The following is a 22498-nucleotide window of genomic DNA, read 5'->3' as shown; positions in this document are numbered from 1 at the left end:
AGAGGCTAACTGAGTGAAGTGCTGCACGCCTTTAATCTCAGCGAGAAGCGGGCAGAGGCAGGTGGATATCTGTGAGTTTGAGACCAGCCTGGTCCACATTTCGAGCTCCATAGCAAGACCCTGTCATAAACAAAACTGTACAGGGGAGGGGGAAGGGAGGGAGGGTGGGAGGGGAGGGGAGGGGAGGGAGGGGAGGGGGGAGGGGAAGGAGGGGAGGGGGGAGGGGAGGAAGGGAGGGCCAGAGACCTGTTACAGTGACTCATGCCTATAGTCTCAGCACTTAGGAAGCTAGAGCAGAACTGCTTTGAGTTCAAAGCCAGCCAAGGTCATACATAGAGTAAGACCCTGTCTCAAAAGAACCAATGAGAGAAAAAAAAGAGGGCACTGGAATCCCATGGATAAGGTGGCTTGCCTCCCATGCACAAAGCCCTGTGCTTGATCCTTGACACAACATAAGCTGGTGTTGTGGTGGACATCTGCAATGCTAGCACTTTAGAGACAGAGGCAGGAGAATCAGAAATCCAAGGTGGTCCTCAACTACATAGTGAGTTCAAGGCCAGCCCGGGATACCTGAGACCGTGTCTGAAGAGCAGAGAGAAGAAGGAAGGGAAGAGAGACAGGGAGTAGAGGGAGAGAGGAAAGAGAGGGGGAGGAGAAGAGAGAAGAAAAGAGGAGGGGAGGGGAAGAGAGCCAGGGAGGGGAGGAGAGCAGAGGGGAGGGGAGGAGAAAGGAGGGGAGGGGAGGGAAGGACAGGATTGGCTTCCTAATATTGTGCAGGAGTGAGTGCTGTGTGATTCGAGTTTTCTGATTAAATTGGAGCAGTCCTCACGGATTTGTGAGCCTATTCTAGGACTGCATTTCTGTATCTCCAGAAAAGATCAATATAATGAGATTCGAAGTCAGCCGCTGAGTTACCATTGACCTCACAGCCCCAGAGAATATAAATGGGCCACAAGTGGCTCTGCTCATCAGAGCAGGGCCAAGACCAGACTGCAGAGCTGTTCTTTCTCTTGCCTGCACAGATCTGAGGCTTGGGGTGGGGGCTGACCTGGGCCTCCTCTCTGCCCCTAGACAATCAGAAACCCTGTCTCAAAACCCCAGTCAAGGAAGGGGCTCTGAGTAAAGGCACTTGCTGCTAAGCACAGCTGGTTTAAGGCCAGCTTAGGCTACAAATAAAAAGTCAGAAATCTAGACAATGAGACGGGCGGTCCTACACGCCACCGGGAAGAGGACCTCCACAGGACAATCCAAAGCAGATAGACTGGGAGACGCAGCTCAGATGCACAGAGAAAGGGAGAGGCCGCTGCAGGCAGGGCTAGGGTCTTACCGAAACGGCACCGGATCGTTAGCAAAATGCTTTGAGTCCTAAAAGGGGAGATTTACTAGCGGGTGCCTCGCGGGCTCAAGTATAGGGAGGGGCAGGAGTGTACCGAAAAGCTGCCGTAAGGGGGCGCGCGTGTGTACCAGGGCCATGCCTAGCACTCTAGCTGGCACTGGGCTGTGAGCGCTTGCTTTTCTAGGGCACTTAACCTCTGGTCTTAGGATAATATACATGCCCTAGGGCATTTTTTATGTATATCCGAGAATCTTAGACTTGGTGAATTTCCTTTAAAAAAGTAATAATACTTATTGGGCTAGAGAGATGTCCCAGTCGTTAAGAGCACTAAATGCTGAACCCTGAGTTCAGTGTGTAGCACACTCTCATCAGGCAGTTCATAAATGCCTGCAACTCCAGCTCCAGACGAGCTCCCAAAGCACCTGTATACCTGAGGCAAACACACAGACATGCACACATATCTAATTAAAAAATAAATGTATTAAAATAAAAAGTGTGTGTGTGTGTGTGTGTTTGCGTGCGCTCGCGAGAATGCACACACAAGCCTGAAAATGGCATCAGATCTCCCGAGTTACAAGCAGTTCTGTGCTGCCCAAAAAGGAGGCTGAAAACTGAACTCAGGGTCCTGGGAAGAGAAGGAAGCACTCCTAACCTCTGAGCCATTTCTCCAGCCGAGCACGGGATATTTTCATGTCATTCACAGTGACCAGTAATTTTTCTATTAATAAATAACAGCAGATGCACACTGGAGCTAGGGTAAAAAGATAACCCCCACTTTCTTTTCCTTTCCTTCCTTGGGGATGGTAGTGGTAGTGGTGAGAGAGTCTTTCAACAGAGCCCTGACTGTCCGGGAACTCTCTACACCAGGCCAGACTTGAACTCACAGAGATCCACCTGCCGCCGCCTCCTGAGTGCTGGGATTAAAGACATGTACTAGCATGCCTAGCCTAACGGACACAAGCTGGAGTTATCACAGAGAAAGGAGCCTCAGTTGAGGAAATGCCTCCATGAGATCCAGCTGTAAGGCATTTTCTCAACTAGTGATCAAGGGGGGAGGGCCCAGCCCATTGTGGGTGGAGCCATCCCTGGACTGGGAGTCCTGGGTTCTATAAGAAAGCAGGTTGAGCAAGCCAGGGGAAGCAAGCCAGTAAGTGACATCCCTCCATGGCCTCTGCATCAGCTCCTGCTTCTTGACCTGCTTGGGTTCCAGTCCTGACTTCCTCTGGTGATGAACAGTGATGAGCTGAATCAACCCTTTCCTCCCCAGCTTGCTACTTGGTCATGATGTTTGTGCAGGAATAGAAACCCTAAGACAAGAGTCTTCTGCGTGTGATTTTTATATCTTTCTATTAGAACTGGCCATGGGGAAAAGGAGAGACCGAAGGACAGGCAGACCTACTTCAAATCTAGAGTTTCACTCTATGCCTCCCTAGGACCCCGGCTCATACGAATTTGTCTACCGATAGGTGCCTCCAGTGTTTTCTTTATATGTATTGCATATGGTGGAAGGAGACACATGATGCTCAGACACTAGTAGGGGTGTGCTCAGTTACACATACACACTCATGGGTACACTCTTAGGGGATCGTATATACTCATGAGTCCAGATTCTTAGGGACATATTACACTTCTTAGGCTGCAGGCACACAGAGGCATACTTATGCTTATGTGCATCCGGGAGCATGAAGGGTGTGCTCCAGCAGCCACACCCGGTACAGGTTCACGTACACGCAGAAATCTACATGGGGCATTCGTTCTTTCATTGATATATTTTATGATATTTTCATACGTATCTACTTTGGGTTGATTATCCCCTCAACTCTCTTGCTCCTCCATTGTGGTGCTTTGATATGCTTGGCCAGGGAGGGGCACTATTTGGAGGTGTAGCCTTGTTAGAGTAGGTTTGGCCTTGTTGGAGGAAGTGTCTCGTTGTGGGTGTGGGCTTTAAGATCCGCATCCTAGCTTTCTGGAAATCAATCTTCTAGCAGCCTTCAGATGAAGATGTAGAATTCTCAGCTCCTCCTGCACCGTGCCTGCCTGGATGCTGCCACGTTCCTGCCTTGGTGATAATAGGCTGAACCTCTGAACCTGTCAGCCAGCCCCCAATTAAATGTTGTCCTTATAAGAGTTGCTTTGGTCATGGTGTCTGCTCACAGCAGTAAAACCCTAAGTCACCCATCTTCCTGGCCCCTAATCACACTTAGATCCTACCATGTCAGGATCCTCCCTTCTGCTTTCTTACTGTGTGTACTCTATTGTCCTTCCAACCCCTCTCCCTTGAGGCTTCTTCCCCAACGCCCCCCCTTCACACACACACACACACACACACACACACACACACACACACAAATATTGGAAGCTAGACTCCACATAAGAGAGACAATATACTGTGGGGTATTTTTGTTTTGTTTTGTTTTTTCCAGTCTGGCTTATTTCACTTAACACAATGGTTTCCAGTTTCGTCCATTTTCCTGCATATTTCACTATTTTATTCTTCTTTGATGCTGAGTAAATTCCCTCGTGTATATTAGCACCACATTTCCATAATCCATTCATCCCTTGAAGGATGTCTAGGCTATTTCCCTTTCCTGGCTATTGTAAATCTACCCATCTATAACTTGGGTGAGCAAGTATCTTGTTGAGCTTTTGTCTTTTAATGTTTATTGTAATGCTAAGGGCTGGACTCCAAGATTTAGAGTCTGCAGGAAGCCTGAAGGACCGCAGTCCCCAGTTAACTCCGATTGGCACATGAAGATGCCAGCAGCCAATAGCGGGGGAGGAGAGGAAGAGAGGCGGGGCTGAGGAAGGGGGGGGCGGAGGAGAGCCACTACGGAAGACAGCGCAGAATGGAGAGGAAAGAGCGCAATGGGATAGCTGAGCCATAAAAACGTGGCCATGTGGGCTGGCTGAATGGAGTTAGGAGCAGCCAGACAGAACGTAGAGTTTAGTGAGTAATGACTTGGAGTTATCAGTTGGAAAGTGGAGTCCAGCTGCACGGAGGGTAGGCAGTTGTCCAGTTGTTGTGCTGCCTAAGGCACGTTTTAAAATATACGGTTCTGTGTGTCTTCCATCTGGGAACATAAATGGTCTAATGTGGGAAGGAACCCTGCGCTGGAAAGTTTTATTAAATAATGTTTTACGACATGTCTCTTTAGTAGGATAGAGATTCCTTTGGGTATTCTTTAAAATTATTTTAGTCTTGTGTCTTTCCCGTGCCTTGGTGTGCAGGCTGGACCCAGAGGTGGTTCTCTCCTCCCACTGTGTGGATGGATTCCAGGGACGGAACTCAGCTCAGGTTCTACCTTTTATCCAGGGCTGCCCTTGAACTCATGATCCCCCTATCTAAGTCAGCCTCTCAAGTGATGGAATTACGGCCCAGCTGCACCATGCCTGGCTTCCAGCACTGGGTGTTTTGTTTCAACTCCAAACCAAAGCCCTAAATCCAATCCCCCCTCCAGGTCCCAAAGTTCTGTCCCAAAAACAGCTCCAGAGTCATATCATTCCCCTTGGCATTTATCTTCATGAATCATAAATACAAGTGTAGAAATTGATGGCTGCATCTGTGTACACGCTCTGAACACACAGGCTGACATAGCCAAGCACACCAGCAATGACCTATGTCGTGATACACCCCCAGGATGATGTCCCTTTCCCACCACTGCAGTGACACACATACAAAATAGTCAGATGCACACATACATGATCAAGATAATGAGGAGGCATGTCCCACTTACAGCCACACTCGGGGGCTTCACAGTAACAGCTGCCAACCGGGACACTCCTATACTCATATATGCCAGGGCATAGACCTATGTGGCCCATTAAGAGTAACACCTGCTGTGACTCCCATGTTCTCTTGCCACTGTAAAACCTTCTCTTTGAATACATATGAAACTCCATATGCCACAGAATGCTCGTTTGCATACACATCTCTTCAACACTCAGGCCCCCAGGTAGAGAAGTTTTTATCTGAGGATACAGGGCAGGTTCACACTCAAGCTAGGTACCCCCACAGGCCATCTTTACTAGCAGGTGCAATTCGGAGTCCTCACAGGTATGGCCGTGGCGTCCTCTTATTTACTGGATTCTGTCAGAGAGGAGAGACCTGAGGTCAGGAAGACCAGCACTAGGTCTGGGACTCCACCCCAGTCCACCCCAGTCCTCCCCAGTCCACCCCAGTCCACCCCAGCTTACTAGGCTGTGTCTTCTTCTCTAGCTCCTCCAGGGTTTTCTTGATTTGGGATATATCTGGGGGGAAAGAGAGGAAAACAGGTAAATCTGGGACGGGGCTGCAAAGGCTTGACATATTAGCAGTCTCCAGTTTGAGTGACACAGACTCCTATAGTGGAGGGTCACAGTAACGGTGTGGTGTGTGTGTGTGTGTGTGTGTGTGTGTCTGTGTGTGTGTCTGTGTGTGTGTGTGTCTGTGTGTGTGTCTGTGTGTGTGTGTCTGTGTGTGTGTGTGTGTGTCTGTGTGTGTGCAGTATACATGTGATTATATTCATATGTGTTTGCACTTGTGTGTGCACATATGTGAGGGGGTCAGAGGCTGACCTCAGTCAGTTGTTTTTCTTTAGAGATGTCTACCTTATTTTTTAAAACAGGACCTCTCACTGAACCTAGGGTTTCACCCATTTGACTAGATTGGGTGATCAAGAAACCACATATATCAGCTTATCTCTGCTGCCCACACCCTTACCACACCAGCACAGCTTTCATGTGAGTCCTGGGGATCCAAACTCTGGTCCCATGTTGTACTTTCCTGACTCAACCACCTCCACAAGCCCCTCCTCTAGCTCAGAGGAAATTATCTATTGCCCCCCACTTCCAAACCCAGAGAACAGGACCCTGGTTACTCCCTGGTTAGCACCCTGTTTGTTCTGAACAGCCAATCAAATTGACCTGAGGACAACAGGTCTGCAAGGAATACCTGCTGGGACTGTCTTCAGCCTGTCATTTCCACTCTGGAGGTTGCTCTTCACCATCCCGAGGCTGCTCTTGACCTCCCTGATGTCCCTCTGGACAGTTTCCCAAATACTCTTTTGCTGATTCTGGAGCTCCTGGATATCCCACACCTTGTTTGAAACTAAGGACATGGAATTTGAGATGTTCAGACGAATGCTCATGATGGCCGTTCTTCTCCCGTTCCCACCAGCACCATGATGGGCCTCCTCTGGGCCTCCCGCTCACCATTCGAAAGCTCTGCCCTCAAGGACCACAGCTCCTTGGACATTTCAGAATCTGTTTAGGGGAGAGTAGGAAAGCTTTAAGGCCCCGTCTCCATTTTAACCTCCCTTGAAATGGAGTTGAGGGAAGGAAGAGGAACCGGTGGTGATCCCACGATCCCATCATCCCTGGCCCAGCTTCCAAAATCACTTACTTTTTACCAGGACCAAGGCAGAAAGGATGATGCAGGATAAAAAGATGAGAGCGAGGAGAACATATAACATCATAATGGTTCTGTGCAACCAAGGGGGGACCGGGTCTGTGTCCGGGGATGGCTTGAACTTGACTGGGACAGAAACACAGGGCATGTGAGCTCCAGAGCCAAACCTACCAGCCAGACCAGCAATACTGTCTGTGACACCTGTCACCAGCATCAAGGGCATGCCCAGTCAGCAGAGTTGGTGTCACCAACCTGCATCCCTTACACGGTGACCACCACATCCCTCTCAATAAGTTATGTCACCCAATGATTAGCAGCCAACAGCTCTGCCAGAAGCATTTCAGAAACCCAACCTCCATCATCTCAACTACAAAGCTACCCTCACATTACTCATGGGAGCGGGGGGGCACAGTACAAGTGGGCATGCATGGGTGCAAAAACCAGAAGCATGGACTATCCTCCTTTGTCACTCCACCTACTTCTTTGAGGCAGAGACTCTCCTGCTTGTTCCCGGGTGGGGAAACACATAAATCAGTCATGAAGGACAAAAGTCAGCTTTATGACAAAGTAGTACAGGTGTTTGTGAGCCACTGGAAGGAAGAAAAACAGTATGCCCCAGTGACCTTCTTGTCTCCAGCCCTTACACTTGAGTAGCACCACTCTTAACTACTGAGTCACATACCTCTCCAGCTCTACTAGTTAGTTAGTTAGTTAGTTAGTTAGTTAGTTAGTTAGTTAGTTAGTTAGTTAGTTGGCTAGTTAGGGTTTCTAGCATCCCAGCTTCCAACTCTCTATGTAGCCAAGGATGACTTTGGCTTCTGCTCCCAAATGCAGGGATAGTAGGTATGCGCCCAGTTTACACGGAGCTGTGGATTGAACCCAAGGCTTTGTACAAGCCGGGCAAGCTCTCTACCAACTGAACCTTTACCATAGCCACATCACCATCTTGAGTGCCACCAACACCACAGTCCCCAGCACACCCTCCCTCCACATACACCTTAAGGTTGGAGTGGGGGTGGGTAAGCAAGAATCTACTCACCTTGTTTTGTGGGTGTTGGTTGGTTGAATTTGAGATGGTCCTTGTTTCTGAAGGCCAGGGTTATATTCTCATAGTCAGGATCGTGAGCACCTGTGTGTAATTTGGTGAAAGGAGATACTGAGACTCACCTAGATATCTGGGGAGTCGGTAGGGGAACACGGCAGGAAGGACAAAAATAGCCTTTCTGCAGAGCAGGCATTTATGGAGCCCACCCCAAATATCCCTAACCTTTATCATGACCTGGTTTCCTCCGGTTCTTATCCTGGGAGGCTGATGCCTGCATTCTTCTTGGTTGATTCACGTAGATTACCACAGCCTGGAACCCTGGACCTCCCAAATGTCCACACGTCCCCACCTACAGGAAGATGTCAAGACATATGGGGAAATCTCATTTTGGAGGGGAGGGAAACAGGGTTTGCCTTCTCCTTTCAGGGACTCACGCCAGATTTCCTTCCCTGGAGGCATCTTCAGCTACCATATCCAAGGGGTCTTTAGAGGGAGAGAAGTTTCATGGATGGCCAAGAAGCCATCTTAGATGTGATGATGGAAGAGACATCTTTGAGGAAGCCAGAGGGTCTGGATGAAAGACACACATATGAAAAAGACAGGTGGCTTGTGCCTGATTCATCTCCCTGACAGGAGGCAGAGGACAACCTCAGGTGTCACTCCCAGGTAAAAATGTTCACATTGTTTTTTAAGGCAACAACTCTCAGTAGCCTGGAACTCACCAAATATGCTAGACTGACTGGCCAGCAAGTACTGATGATCCACCTCTTTCCACTGTCCCAGTTGGGGTTACAGTTGCGCCTCATATTTGAAGTTTCTCTTCTGTTTTCTATCTCTACCACCAAAAAAAAAAAACCTGTGAGAACTCAAGAGTCTAACTTTTAGGACAATAGCTGGGTTTCCCAGCCCCCAACACCTTCCCTCTTGGGCCTCACGCCACAGTTCAACCCTGCCTCCCACAACTTCTCCTTTTCCTAAGTACCTCAAGTTAACCAATTGCATCACTGGACCCCAGGAACTCTCTGAGGCACCACAGAGAGCAAAACGGATGTTAAGCAAGGGTGGAAACCACTTTGACTCCACACCTACTTACAATACTGATGTCAGACCCATATCCTTAATATTTACCCTGACCAAGTCCCCAAGGTCTTCTCTCCTACACATAGACATGTCAGAAGAAAAAGGCATTTACTCCATCAAACTGCCCCCCTACCAGGTTCACACACAGCCATGCACACACATGCATATACACACATGCATACATACACATACATGCATATACACACATGCATGCATACACATACATGCATATACACACATGCATACATACACATACATGCATATACACACATGCATGCATACACAGCCATGCATATACACACATGCATACATACACAGCCATGCATATACACACATGCATACATACACATACATGCATATACACACATGCATACATACACAGCCATGCATATACACACATGCATACATACACAGCCATGCATATACACACATGCATACATACACAGCCATGCATATACACACATGCATGCATACACAGCCATGCATATACACACATGCATGCACACTCAAACTTCCAAACACCTTTAGTTATAGCTCAGCTCATGAATGCATCCAACATGTTTATTTACACTCTTTTGTAAACAGGATGCCCACAGCAATGTGCATGTATATTTAGCATATCTATACTCTGTCTTAGATTTTTATTAAGGCTTTAGTAGAGGTATCACCATCCCTGACCTCAATTATCAAATTGTATTACAGAGTTATGGTAATAAAAGCAGTGTGGTATTGGCACAAAACAACCATGTTGACCAATAAAGGTAAATGAAGACCTAGACATAAATCCACATATTTACAGATACCTGCTTTTTGACAAAGAAGCCAAAAAGGCACTGTGGGGGAAAAAAATGACAGCATCTTCAATAAGTAGTAACAATGGCCGTACTTGGTGACATAATGTGCATGCATACTTGCATGTAGAAGAATACAAATAAATCCATACTTATCACCCTGCATAAGAGTGAACTCCAAATGGATCCGGAATCTGAATCTGAATTTGATAGGAAAAGAAAGTAGGGACTAGCCTTGAGCTGGTTGGCACAGGAAAAGACTTTCTGAACCAAACACCAATAGCACAAGCATTAGGATCAATAATTAATAAATGGGACCTCATGAAACTGAAAAGCTTCTATAAGACAGAGGACATCGCTATTTAGACAAAGAGGCATCCTATGGAATGGGGAAAGACTCCTACCAAGTACACACCCAATAATAGGCTAATATCCAAAATATATAAAGAACTTGAAAAAGTAGACATCAAGAAAACAAACAAGCCAACTTAAAATGGGACACAGAACTGAAACAATGCCAGCCCATGCAGGAAAGGGACGCTCGTTCACTGCTGGTGGGACAACAAAATTGTAAAGCCACTCTGGAAATCAGGGTGGCATTCACTCAGGAAACCAGGAATAGATCTACGTGAAGATCCAGCTATACCACAGTCGGGCATTTACCCAAAGGGCTCTATCTACATCCTACTACAGTTACTCGTCTATATTCATTGCTCTATACTCTATAACAGTCAGAAATTGGAAACAGTTTACTTGCCAATCTACAGATGAATGATAAAAATATGGTACATTTACACTATTTGGCCATTTAAAAAGTGAAACCATGAACTTCAGAGATAAATATGAATGGAGCTAGAAAGAAAAATTATCCTGAATGACATAACCCAGACCCAAAAAAGACAAATACGGTATGCGTTCTCTTATATATGTGTGTGTTAGCGTGTGAGCCTCGGTACGAATGCCACAACCTGCAAAACCACAGACAGGTGCTAGATGTGAAGTAAGGGGCTGGTGGCGGGGCTGGGGCGGGGCGGGGCGGGGCGGGGGCGGGGCTGGGGGCTTCCCAAGGAAGGGAACATAGAACTTGTAGTGATGGAAAGTCTGGAGAGGGAACATCAAATGAGATTGTGAAGGGAAGAGGAGGTAAAGGAGGAACAGCTAACACCAAGTGCCATTTGAAGGACCACATGCCAACCTATTCCTGTTGCAGCTTCCTAAAATATATACACATAGGAGATAAGTATAAACGGAGTCTCAAAATAATGGGGAGACGATGTTCCAACCAGACATCTTTCACGACTAAGTGAAACCTTCAGTGTCAGGAACAGGTTACATCTACTTGAATTGTTGGGCAGAGGGGCCCCCGTGGAAACCTTCCGACAGCTCGGTTACTGCCGAGGCTGTTGATTGCCTGCCACAGACTGATAGTAAGGCCCTTGATGAGGACAGTACACGCGACTCACTGAACATTGAGAAGTGGAGAACCTTCCCCCCTACTGCCGAGCGTTCATGGTACTGGAAGGTACTCTGCTGCATGCTACCGAAGGAGAAGGGAAACCACCAACCAAGCTACAAGCTCTGTAAGAGAGGGAGAGGCTCTACTTGTGGATGGAACCAACGCCTATCTAATTGGACTTGAGGCCCACTCCATGAGATGAAACCCATGCCCCACACTGCTACAATGGCCAATAACCTGAGATTGGCCAGAGCCCCAGAGGGAAACCAAATACTGTTGCTATGCTAAAGAAACAAAGCAGGAAGATGTCTCCTGACTGTATTCTGCAATACCCAGAGATCAGTGTCTCGCTCGGCCATTATCAGTCCTAAATGAGTCTCTTCCCCTTAGGGTTTAAGGAGCCATACAGAAGAGGAAAAGATTGGAAGAACTAGAAGGATGACACCAAGGAAACGGTGTCTTCCAAACAAAATAAGACTCAGGTCCACAGCATGCCCAGGGCCTGTGTAGGTTCAAGCCAGATGGAGTCCTAGCACAGAGAAGGAAGTAGACATGGGCTATCACCCCTAATCACTTGACAACTGCTTACAAAGGAAAATTTAGTTTGCTCAAAACAAGTCTCATAGGTTTTATGAGCCACACTTAGTAAAGTTTTTTGTTTCTTTTCTTTCTTTCTTTCTTTCTTTCTTTCTTTCTTTCTTTCTTTCTTTTACTGGTTTTTTGTTTGTATGTTATGGTGCCCAATTTTGTGTTTTTTATGGATTTGGGGTTTTTGAAGTTGGCTTTGGGTGTGTGTGTGTGTGTGTTTCCTGTGCTTTTTCTTTTTTAATTATTATAGGAAGGAAAAGCCCTGATCAGAATATATTATATGAAAACAACTTTCAACCCTGGTGCCACAGGAAGTGTCAGGACAACACCACAACCCTGAGCCCAGCCCTGGCCAGGTGCAGGCGCATCAGGAACTGAGTAAGTGGTAGAAACTAACAAATATAAAGAAATGGAAGATGAAGAGAAGTCGAGTCGTGTGTGCTCTGAAGACGGGCAGAACTGGGTACCTGAAGGTGGTTGCTGTCCTTGCTCCCTGAGAAATGGGGACTTATATTGCCCACCAATACAAGCAGTAACAAACGCAAGGGCCAGTTGGCATCTATGCCTTCTTCCTTTGAGAAAGCTGACCATTGCGTGAGTCTCCATGTCTATGAGAGCTGCATCCTAGCCCAGGAAGAAGAACAGAATGGAGACCCACAACTGACTGGACATGTCCTACTGTGTTGACTTCTCATCACTGGCCTATCTGCTAGTCTCTCGTGCTGGCTGCGGCGGAGGCTCATTCACGAGACTGGAGGACCCTAGGTTGATTTACAGTTTTCTGCGCCTATGTTAAACTTTGGCCAGAGATTTATTTCTTTTGAAGTCTTTGGGTCCGACAGACACTTGAAGACACCCAGAGACCCAACACTACGATGTGCAAGTGTGGGATGGAGAGATGGGAGAACAACAGTAGAAGAACGGTTTGAGCGCTCTGAAAGGAGGCAGCTCTAGAGACTAGGGTAGAGGGGGACAAAGTGATGTGAGTAGCCTGTGGCATCACCTGAGGCCATAGTGAAACCCCAGCCCTTGCTGCCGCTGAAGGTCATGTCTGGATCAATGGCCACGCAGCAGCAGGGATCTGTGTCCATGTCTGTGGCCACGCAGAGGTCCCTGGTCTGGGATGCCATCTGGGACCATGTTAATGTCCAAGGATCGTGCAAAGCTGGCCCAGCCCCTCACTGGCTGCAGGACTTGGGAGAACAGCCTTGTACCTTGCCTGGCCGGCACAGTAGAGCTAGCCCTGGTGGCATGGACAGAGTGGGGAGCGAGCAGGCCCCTACCCCTTGAGAGCTGTGGCATTCGGTGAGCTAGCTGAGTGCCAGAAGGCTTGCAGTGGTGGTGAGGTTATGAGAAAGCTGGCAGGCTGACCAACCCAGCTACCACCCAGGCCCAGATCCGGGGTTATGAGTTGGCCCACCCCAACATCTACCCCATCTATGAACTGCTGGAGCATATGAAGGGGCCAATCCTGCCGGATCGTCCTCTCTGAGAAGAGTCCCAGTGAAATATCCAGTACTGATGGTGTAGCAGAAGCCAGAGGCCCTTGAGCCAGACCAGTGACTCATTGCCAAGAACATTAGCAAATAAAGATGTGCAGACAAAAGGGTTTACTGAGTGATACAGTGTAGTTTGGGGTTTCATTGTTTCTTTTTCTTTTTGTTTGATTGGGTTTTCGTTTAACTTTTGTTGTTTGCTGTTGTTGCTGTTGTCATTGTCATTTCCTTTGGGATGATGTTGCAAGGGCAGAGGGCAGATGTGAAGGGATGGGGAGATGAGTAGGATTGGAGGCAGGAACCCCAGTGGAGCAATAGAGACACCAACCCACCCACAAAACTTTCAACCCAGAGTTTATCCTGTCTACAAGAAATGCAGGGATGGGGGATGGAGCAGAGACTAAGGGAATGGCCAATCAATAACTGGCCCAACTTGAGACCCATCCCATAAGAACCAATCCCTGGCACTATTAAAGATACTCACTGATGCTTGCAGACAGGAGCATGTTGTCCTCTGAGAGGCTCCACCCAGCAGCTGACTCAGACAGATGCAGTCACCCACAGTCAAACAATGGAAGGAACTTGGGAACTCTTATGGAAGAACAGGAGGAAGAATTGCATCCCTGACAGGGACAGGAACTCCACAGGAAGGCCAACACAGTCAACTAACCAAGACCCTTGGGGCTCTCAGAGTCTGAACCACAGAACACAGAACATACATGGGCTGGACCTAGGCCTCCAGACACATATGTAGCAGACGTGCAGCTTCGTCTTCACGTGGGTCCCGAACAACTGGAGCAGAGGCTGTACCAAAAGCTGTTGCCTGTTGATGGGATACATTCTTCTGGCTGGGCTGCCTGGTCTGCTGGCCTCAGTGGGAGAGGAATCGCCCAGCCTCGAAGAAGCATACGGGGACCCCCCCCACCCACTCAGAGGAGAAGGGGAAAATGGGAGGAGAAGAATTGTGGGAGGCAGTGACCAGGAGGGTGGCAATAAGAAAGATGTAAAGTAAATAAATAAAAAAAATAAATTAAAAAACAACTTGCAATACCAAAGACAATTTAAAATATTTTATTCATTCTTAATACATTGTAACAAAGCCTTAGTATGTAGCACCAGTCGGGCAGACCAGGGCGGTCTTAAGCTACCAGTCTGTCTCTACTTCCCAAGTACTGAAACTAAAAGTATGAGGCCACCACATCCAACCTTTTTGTTTTATTTTATGCATACTTGGTTCTGTTTTGTTTTTGTTTTTTTTTTTTTTTGTTTGAATGATTGATTGATTGATTGATTGATTGATTTTGTTTGTTTGTGTTGTTTTATAAGTCAGTATTTCTGTGTAGCTCTCACCATCCTGGAATTTACACTGAGGATCAGGCTGGCCTCGAATTCAGAAATCCACCTGCCTCTGTCTCCCAGCTGCTAGGATTAAAGGTGTGTGCCTCTATACCCGGCTTATATTTTATTATTTTTAATTATGTGAAGGAATGTTTGTATCTAAATGTGGATTTTTGCATATAAGTACAATGCACTGGTCATGAGGTGTCAAATCTCCTGTAGCCAAAGATGCAGATAGTCTTCAGCCACTTTGTACCGGCTGGTTTTGTGTCGACTTGACACAAGCTGGAGTTATCACAGAGAAAGGAGCCTCAGTTGAGGAAATGCCTTCGTAAGATCCAGCTACAAGGCATTTTCTCAGTTACTGATCAGTGGCAGAGAACCCGGTTCACTGTGTCTGGTGCCATCCCTGGGCTGGTGGTCCTGGGTTCTATAAAAAGGCAGGCAGAGCAAAACAGGGAAAGCAAGTCGGTGGGCAGAATCTCTCCATAACCTCTGCATCAGCTCTGCCTGCAGGTTCCTGCCCTGTTTGAGTTCCTGTCTTGACTTCCTACGATGAACAGCAATATGGAAGTGTAAGGTAAATAAGCCCTTTCCTCTACAACTTGCTTTTTGGTCATGGCAATCCTAAGACCTCATTTGTGTGGTGAAAAATGAACTTAGTTCTCTAGAAGAACAGCAAGTGCTCTTAACTTCAGACACATCCCTGCAGGTCCCATGGCTGGTTTGCGTGTGTGAGTGAATGTGTGTGTGTGTGTGTGTGTGTGTGTGTGTGTGAGTGTGTGTGTATGTGTGTGCTTGTATGAGTGTTGTGTGAGTGTGTGTGTATATGTATGTGTGTATGAGTGTGTGTAAGTGTGTCTGAGTGTGTATATGTGTGCATGTGTGTGTGAGTGTGTGTGTATGTGTGAGTGTGTGTGTATGAGTGTGTGTATGTGTGTCTGAGTCTGTGTATGTGTGCATGTGTGTGTGAGTGTGTGTATGTATGTGTGTGAGTGTGTGTATGTGTGTGAGTGTGTTTGTATGAGTATGTGTATGTGTGTCTGAGTCTGTGTATGTGTGCATGTGTGTGTATGAGTGTGTGTGTGTGTGTTATGTAAGTGTGCATGGGCACAGGAGTTAGAGGTGGCTGTCAGCCAAAGTAGGTGCTGGGAAGTTGAGTTGGGTCCTTTGCAGAAGCAGCAGGTGTTCTTAATTCTCTGAATTCTCTACAGCTACTGCTTCCTCCTTTTTAACCTGTCACAACCTCAACTTCGAGATGGTATCACACACATTCAGGTTCTTCCCACTTTAATTAACCCAATTAACCAATTTCCTTCCAGGCACACTCAGATGTGTAATTCTAGATCCTGTTAACAGACATTTCTTTTCTTTCTGTTTTTGTTTGTTTGTTTGTTTGTTTGTTTTTGTTGTTTTGGTTTGGGTTTGAGGGGAGTTGTTGTTGTTGTTTGGGGTTTTTTTAGTTTTTGATTTTTTGTTTTTGTTTTTTGCTTGTTTGTTTTTCAAGACATGATTTTTCTGTGTAGCACTGTCCGGGAATTTGATTTGTTGGCCAGGCTGGCCTTGAACACAGAGCTCCACCTGCCTCTGCCTTGCAAGTGCTGGGATTAAAGGCATGCCCACCGTGCCAGGCTCCCTAGACATTTTTATTGCATTATTCATTCATTCACTCACTCATTCATTCTTTATTGTTTACTGTGTGTGCACACGTGGTACACAAATGCCTCAGCACACATGTGGAAGTGAGAAGACATTCTGCAGGAGTCGACTCTCTCCTCCCACCATGTAGGTTCCAGGAATCAAACACAAATCATCAGTCTTGGCAGCAGCCTCTTGATCCACTGACCATCTCACCAGCCCTCACAATGTAGACGTTTACTAGTACCTAGCCTGTGCTTTATGCTAAGCTTAAGATATAATGAAAAAGATACCCTCTGCCCTGAGCTTTTACAGTCTAGTATCCATGGAGGTGTAAGTGCCCTGGTTGCCTCTGGTTGGAAATAGGTATTTGACATTGCATCCACAGAGGTCAAAAGAACGCACGTGGTGTGCACTCACTGATAAGTGGATACTAGCCCCAGAAAGCTCTGAATACCCAATACAAAGAAACAATTCACAGACACTGTGAAGCTCAAAAAAAAAAAAAAAAAAAAAAAAAAAAAAAAAAGGGAAGGCCAAAATGGAGATGCCTCAGTCCTTCTTAGAAGGGAAAACAAAACACTCACAGGAGGAAATGCAAGGTCAAATAGAGGAACAGGGATTGAAGAAAAGATCACTCAGAAGCCGCCTCACCCTGGGACCCACCACATATGCAGTCACCAAATCCAAGCACTATAGCTGATCTCCAAAAGTACTTACTGGCAGGAACCAGAGATGCCACCTCAGGGACTATGCTAGAATCATATAGATACAGCTGAGCATGCTTGCAGCTAACCATCGGTCTGAACCTGGGGACCCCACTGAGGTTGCTAAAGAAAGGACCTAAGGAGCTGAAAGGAGTTGCAACCTCATGGGAAGAGCAACATTATCAACCAACCACACCCTCCAAAACTCCCATGGACTAAAACACCACCTTTGTGTGCACTTTGACAGACCAGTTGTGTATGTAGCTGAGGATAGCAGTGTCTGGCATCAATGTGAGAAGAGGCTTTTGTTCCAGGGAGGGCATGTTTTCCCAATGTAGGGGAATGACAAGGCAATGGGGTGGAGAGGGTGATTAGAAGGGAGTGCACCTTTGTGAGGGCAAATGGAGGGGGAGGGGAATGGGAGTGGGGCAGGGTTAAGGTATAACGGCTCAAATGTAAATACAGAGTATCTAATAAAAAAATTAAAAATGGACTTGAGAGCTATGGAATCTCAGTCCTGCTAAGGTCCAGTCTCATTTGTGATGGTGAGTGTCGTTTGAGGCCAGCCTGGATTCTATGAGACTGTATCAAAGAGGTCGGGAAGGGGAAAGGGAAAGAAAAATGAGTAATAGACAGGCAGTCAAGGTCACAGTGCTGTGCAGCAATTCACACACACACACACACACACACACACACACACACACACACATACACACACACACACATACACACACACACACACACACACACACACCCTTCTCCACTAAAGAAGCCACACATGGCCCATGTTCACTTCACCGTGCATCTTTATCAACACCGTCATCTCGTTCTGTATTTCCGGACCCTCACCTTGGCCCTGGCCCCTGCCCTCTCCCCATCCCTCTGCAGCACACAGAGGGCAAACTTGGTTCTCAGGAACCGACCCGCAGGGCACAGCAACGGGCTGCTGTCCAGTCTATGCTTGCACACTGGCAGTGACACACCGTGTTCTCACGAACGTCCCACGAGCCACAGGCGGAGCCACAGGAGCAGCTCGTGACTGCTGCACCTATAAGGAAAGAAGGCCCTGAAAAGCTGGAAGACTACAGGGGTGGGAGGCAGAGACGGGGCTGGAGGCTGTCACCATAGAGACAGAGTACAAGATGACACTGTGGGAGACTAGTGGACCTGGAGCGGGGCTGGGAGGTAAGAAGGCTGGAAGTCTGGGAGATGAGCCCTAAGGACTGACATATTGAGGACCCAGACAAGGAAGGCACAGGAGTTTCAGGGAACTTCTAGAAAGTCTGAATAACAGAGTTGACACTCACCTTCTGGGCAGGAGGCTAACTTCCCTCTGGAGGAGACTGTCCAGCAATGTAGGCTAATGTTCTTTATTGCAGCTGGCACTGAAGAAGGGAAGATTGGAGGGGTTATACGGCCAGGGTGCCCCCAACTGCATCTTTGCAGAGGGAAGATCTCTGGGTTTGGCACTGACCATGAAGTCAAATTCTTCCCAGCAGAATGAGAAGATGATTTGGTAGCTAAAGAGTTTGGCTCACAAGTAGGGGGGAGCAGAACCAAGATCCCTAGAACCCATTTAGAAGGCAGGCATGCACGGTGTAGGGGCATCTACAATCCCAGCCTCTAGGAGACAGACAGACAGACAGACAGACAGACACAGAGTCCCCAGAACAAGATGGATAAACAGACAACCACAAATCTACAAGCCCTGAGTTCAACTGAGAGATTGTGTCTCAACAAGTAGAGAGTAGGGTGATAACACTTTATGAACCTCAAGCCCCCACAGCCTAAGCACACACATGCACCTTCACATATGCACACCGCATATATAAGCACACATACACAGGCATATACAGCACACATGTTCACGGCAAAAATATTTTTCCCTCCAGAGAGCGCAGCATGGTGGCTCCAAACACTCAGGAGGCTGAGGCAAGATGATCAGGCACTGAAGGCTCCATGAACACAGAGTGGGGCCTTTTGGGGTGTGGGAAGGTTTGGGGGTAATGGTTGGAAGAAGCTAGGTTGTGGAGTGGTCAAGGGAGGGCAGGGTGAGGTTGGGTTTGAGCTTGTAGACAGGGAGAGTTGGAGGCGAAGGCTAGCCTTGCAGCTGGGAAGTCTGTTTCCCATCAGGGATGAGATAGCTCTGTGAGGCCCTCAGCAAGGTTGGATGGGGGAGGGGATCCTCACATAAGGAGCTGAAGTCTTGATTGATCTTCTTGTTGAAGGCTTCATCCATGGGACACCGTGACATGCTGGAATCCAGCAGCCCCGGGACAAGGAAGAAAAAAAGGAGGAGAAATGAAAGGTTCTTCATTCTGTAGATACTGCAAGAGACAACCAAGAGTCTCACCTCAGTCCAGACCCCTCCATGCTGGAGTGAGTCAGACTCCAATGTCCTTTGGTTCCCGAGGGGCACATGGATGGACATTCAATAACTCTGGGACCTCCATATCGGCTCTCTAACTAGGGGATGGCTGTCACTTACCGTGGCAGAGGACCCAGCAAGACACAACTCAGTTCTGGGCGTGAGCTCCTGTCCTACAGCTCCTTCTTATTGACCTCTGGATGGGGCCCATCCTGCCTTGAGTAATAAGTCCCCTGGCCCCTTGCCCTTCATTGCCACATCTGGCCCCAAGAGAGGCAAAGTCTAGAGGTCCCTGAGGAGGGATTTCCCTTCTACAGAGCCCTTCCTGCATTAGGTTCTGCTCAGGAGGTTATATCTGGAGATAACTCCAGGAACCATGGTGGAGGCGCAAGGCTAGGAGTCAGGACTTCACCCGCAGGGCTGGAGATGCAAACAGAGACACTGTCCCTGTGTGACCATGTATGTTTCTTTGTTTATACAATGTGGTCACGCCCTAGCACCTAAAATCTAGACAAGTGCTCACTTGCCGGGTCACACCTCCAGACCCTCACTAGGGAATTCCAGCCAGGCTCCCCACCTCTGAACCATGACTCCAGCCCCTCAGTAGGCAGGTGCTTTACATCTGAGCTACACCTCCAGCCCCTCGGCGATAAGCTCTACACAGATAGATGGTCTACACGGAGCTACAGACCCAGCCCCTTACTGAGGGAGCCTAAGCAAGAGCTCTACCACTGAGAAAGGACCCCAACCCCTTCCTGGGAGGTTCTCAGCCATTACCTAAAACATTTTGCTGGGGGAGTTCAGGCAAGAGTTCTGCTTTCTAGTGCAAGAAGCAGGGGCTCTGTCCCTTTGGAAATCCCTCTTTCTCAATCGTAATTTGAATGATAAACCCTGGGTAGCCTTAGTTCCAGCCCACATACAGAATATTCATGTGCGTAAATGACTCAGTAGAACCTGATTTATCTTCTCTGCCTTTAAAGATATTGCTTAATTATTAATTGCGTGTGTGTGACATGTGTGGGTGTAGGTGTGTGCATGTCATGGTGTACGTGTGGAAGTCAAAGGACAAGTGGGGGTGGCTATGCAAATTCTAGGGATTGGCACCATGGCCTCTCTGCCTTATAAGTAAGTAAGGGGCTGGTGCAAGACTGAGATTAACGGAGGAAATTATAAACTGGACAAGTGAAAAGACTTTAATATTTATTTATTTATTTAAACCCAAGCACTCATGTAGCCTACGCAAGTTTGAACTGTGTAGCCACAAATGACTTTAGACTCCTGACCCTCTTGTGTTCTAGATGCAGGACCGCACCACTCTGCATGGTTTCCGTAGGGGGAGAACTTGAGGGCCACTCTAACTGAACTACATCCCTGCCCGAGATTTGCCTCTCCCCTCTTCGGTGTAAGCGGATCCAGGTGGTGTGTTCCTGCTTCCCACCTGGCTTCTGTATTCATTCGACTTTAGTAACCATCACCTACATCATCCACAGCTGCTTTGGATAGTGGGGTCCCCATTCCCAGGCATTGCTAAGAGACCTGAGGTGGGCAATTTCCTTTCAAAGGCCAGATGGGAAAATACTTGTTTCTGTGTTCGTGGCATCTGTCTTAGCTTCTCAGTTCTGTCCTCAAAATGAGAGAAAGCATGGGTGAGATGTAAAAGGGCTGTGTGCATGTGCAGATGTGATTCAATGGTATCACATTGCTGGCTTACTCTCCTGGATGACACCCATCTGTCCTTGAAGCCTTGTTTGGACAAAAGTGGCTAGGATCGCTTAGAAGCTATTGCCATCTTCCCCAGAAATGGAGGCTTCTGACTGGCTGCATATTCAATGGTAACTTGTTGCCCTGGTGATGAGGTTGCTATGACAGATGTTTCTGTCAATCAAAGGAAAGTCCTTAACACTAGCTACCTCTCCAATGAGAAGGATTCAGCATAAATGTCTTGAGAGCTTAGGCAAGGAGCTGGAGGCATTCTTGGCCATACAAATGCTGTTTTTATATGCACAAAGATATATACAATTTAAAGTCTAGGTTTCATACAATTTCCATACATGTACCTTGCAAGCACCCACACCAACACATACACACAAATACATATAATAAAATTAAAAAATAATGCTGTCTAGTAAATGGCGTTTTCTGTTGAAAAATTTTGGATTCTCGTGCTGTGTGCACATGTAGAGAATGGGTAACCATGAAACAGTGTAGGATGATGTCATTATGCAGATAGGCAGGTCTAGCCTATCATTGGAGGAGAAGAAAAATTAGGTGGGGGCAGGGTGGAGGCTAGGAAAGAGAGAGGAGGAGAAGTGGAAGAATCAAAATAGAGCCAAAGGAGGAGGTTCTAGATCCAGGTGGTCTAAATTGGCAAAAAGGTAGATACGATTATTTCTAAGGGTTTCTATGGGTCAATTTGTTTTATCTAGGTGGGTGGTTTACATCTTTGTCAAATGGTTGTAAGCTTATTGTGTGGATGTATTGTGGATTGAGAATTTAACACATAAATCTGTTTGATAAATTATTGATTGTTGAGTCATGATTTTACTGGGCTGTGGAGAATATGAGCATAAGTTCTGGGCTGGCAGGGAGACAGCTGGGAGGGGGCGGCTTTTGGACAGTGTTGTAGAGGAACAGCCAGGCCCAGCAGATCCGGCTTGGTGGCCTGCATGGAGCAGCTCCCACAGATCCTCGCAGAGTGAGAACTTTGGGACTGGTAGCCACAGATACACTTTTTATTTTTACCGAAACAGAGCAGGAGGCACATGTTAACTTAATGGCTGTAAACGTGTCACTTCTGTCTGTGTTTTGAACTGGGCTGAATGCACACACACAGTAAAACATACAAAAGACAAAGGAAAGTTATGAAAATATTATCATTACATTCCCCCACTTTTGTGTTAGGAATGAAACTTAGGGTCCTGTATAGGCTAGGGAGTGTCCTCTCTCTCTTTCTCTGAGATATACCCCTAGTTTCTCCCAGCCCCTCTGCATGTGATGCATGTAGTGTCTACAGATCAACAATGTGTATCTTCCTTAATCACTTTTCACTTTCTTTTCCTTTTTGAGAAAAGGAATCTCTGTGCAGCTGGCTGGCCAGAAACTTGCTATGTACACCAGGATAACCTTGAACTTAGAGTGATCCATCTGCCTTTGCCTCACACGCCCATGGACGTTTATGTGGTAGGTGGAAATCTGAATTCAGGCCCTCATGCTTGTTATATGGGCTAAGCTATCTCCTCAGACTCCTTTCCCCAAATACACTTCCACCA

The 22498-nt window shown here is 47.2% G+C and overlaps 3 protein-coding genes across 3 annotated transcripts; 1 reads left to right on the top strand and 2 right to left on the bottom strand.

Moving 5' to 3' along the window:
* Nucleotides 1-1195: 1195 nt before the first annotated feature.
* Nucleotides 1196-2273, top strand: LOC308439296 (foxo1-corepressor-like; the record flags this gene model as incomplete). The annotated part of the gene is made up of 2 exons (XM_080941025.1): nt 1196-1320; nt 2144-2273. 2 exons carry the CDS (start codon nt 1196-1198, stop codon nt 2271-2273), a joined length of 255 nt encoding a protein of 84 aa, XP_080797151.1.
* A 2997-nt stretch (nt 2274-5270) lies between these two features.
* MCEMP1 (mast cell expressed membrane protein 1) lies at nt 5271-8044 on the bottom strand (the record flags this gene model as incomplete). The annotated part of the gene is made up of 7 exons (XM_080941020.1): nt 5271-5305; nt 5531-5584; nt 6267-6422; nt 6527-6577; nt 6717-6848; nt 7762-7851; nt 7990-8044. 7 exons carry the CDS (start codon nt 8042-8044, stop codon nt 5271-5273), a joined length of 573 nt encoding a protein of 190 aa, XP_080797146.1.
* A 9728-nt stretch (nt 8045-17772) lies between these two features.
* RETN (resistin) lies at nt 17773-19413 on the bottom strand (the record flags this gene model as incomplete). Its single annotated transcript, XM_080941475.1, has 4 exons — nt 19350-19413; nt 19052-19188; nt 18169-18246; nt 17773-17909 (listed from the first exon to the last, which is right to left on the bottom strand). The coding sequence occupies exons 2-4, from the start codon at nt 19176-19178 to the stop codon at nt 17773-17775; spliced, it is 342 nt and encodes a 113-aa protein (XP_080797601.1). The 5' UTR covers nt 19179-19188; nt 19350-19413.
* Between the last annotated feature and the right edge of the window lie 3085 nt (nt 19414-22498).

This window comes from Micromys minutus, assembly GCF_963924665.1.
Source record: "Micromys minutus genome assembly, chromosome: 29".
Taxonomy (NCBI): domain Eukaryota; kingdom Metazoa; phylum Chordata; class Mammalia; order Rodentia; family Muridae; genus Micromys; species Micromys minutus.
This window is presented reverse-complemented; position numbering and strand designations above follow the sequence as displayed.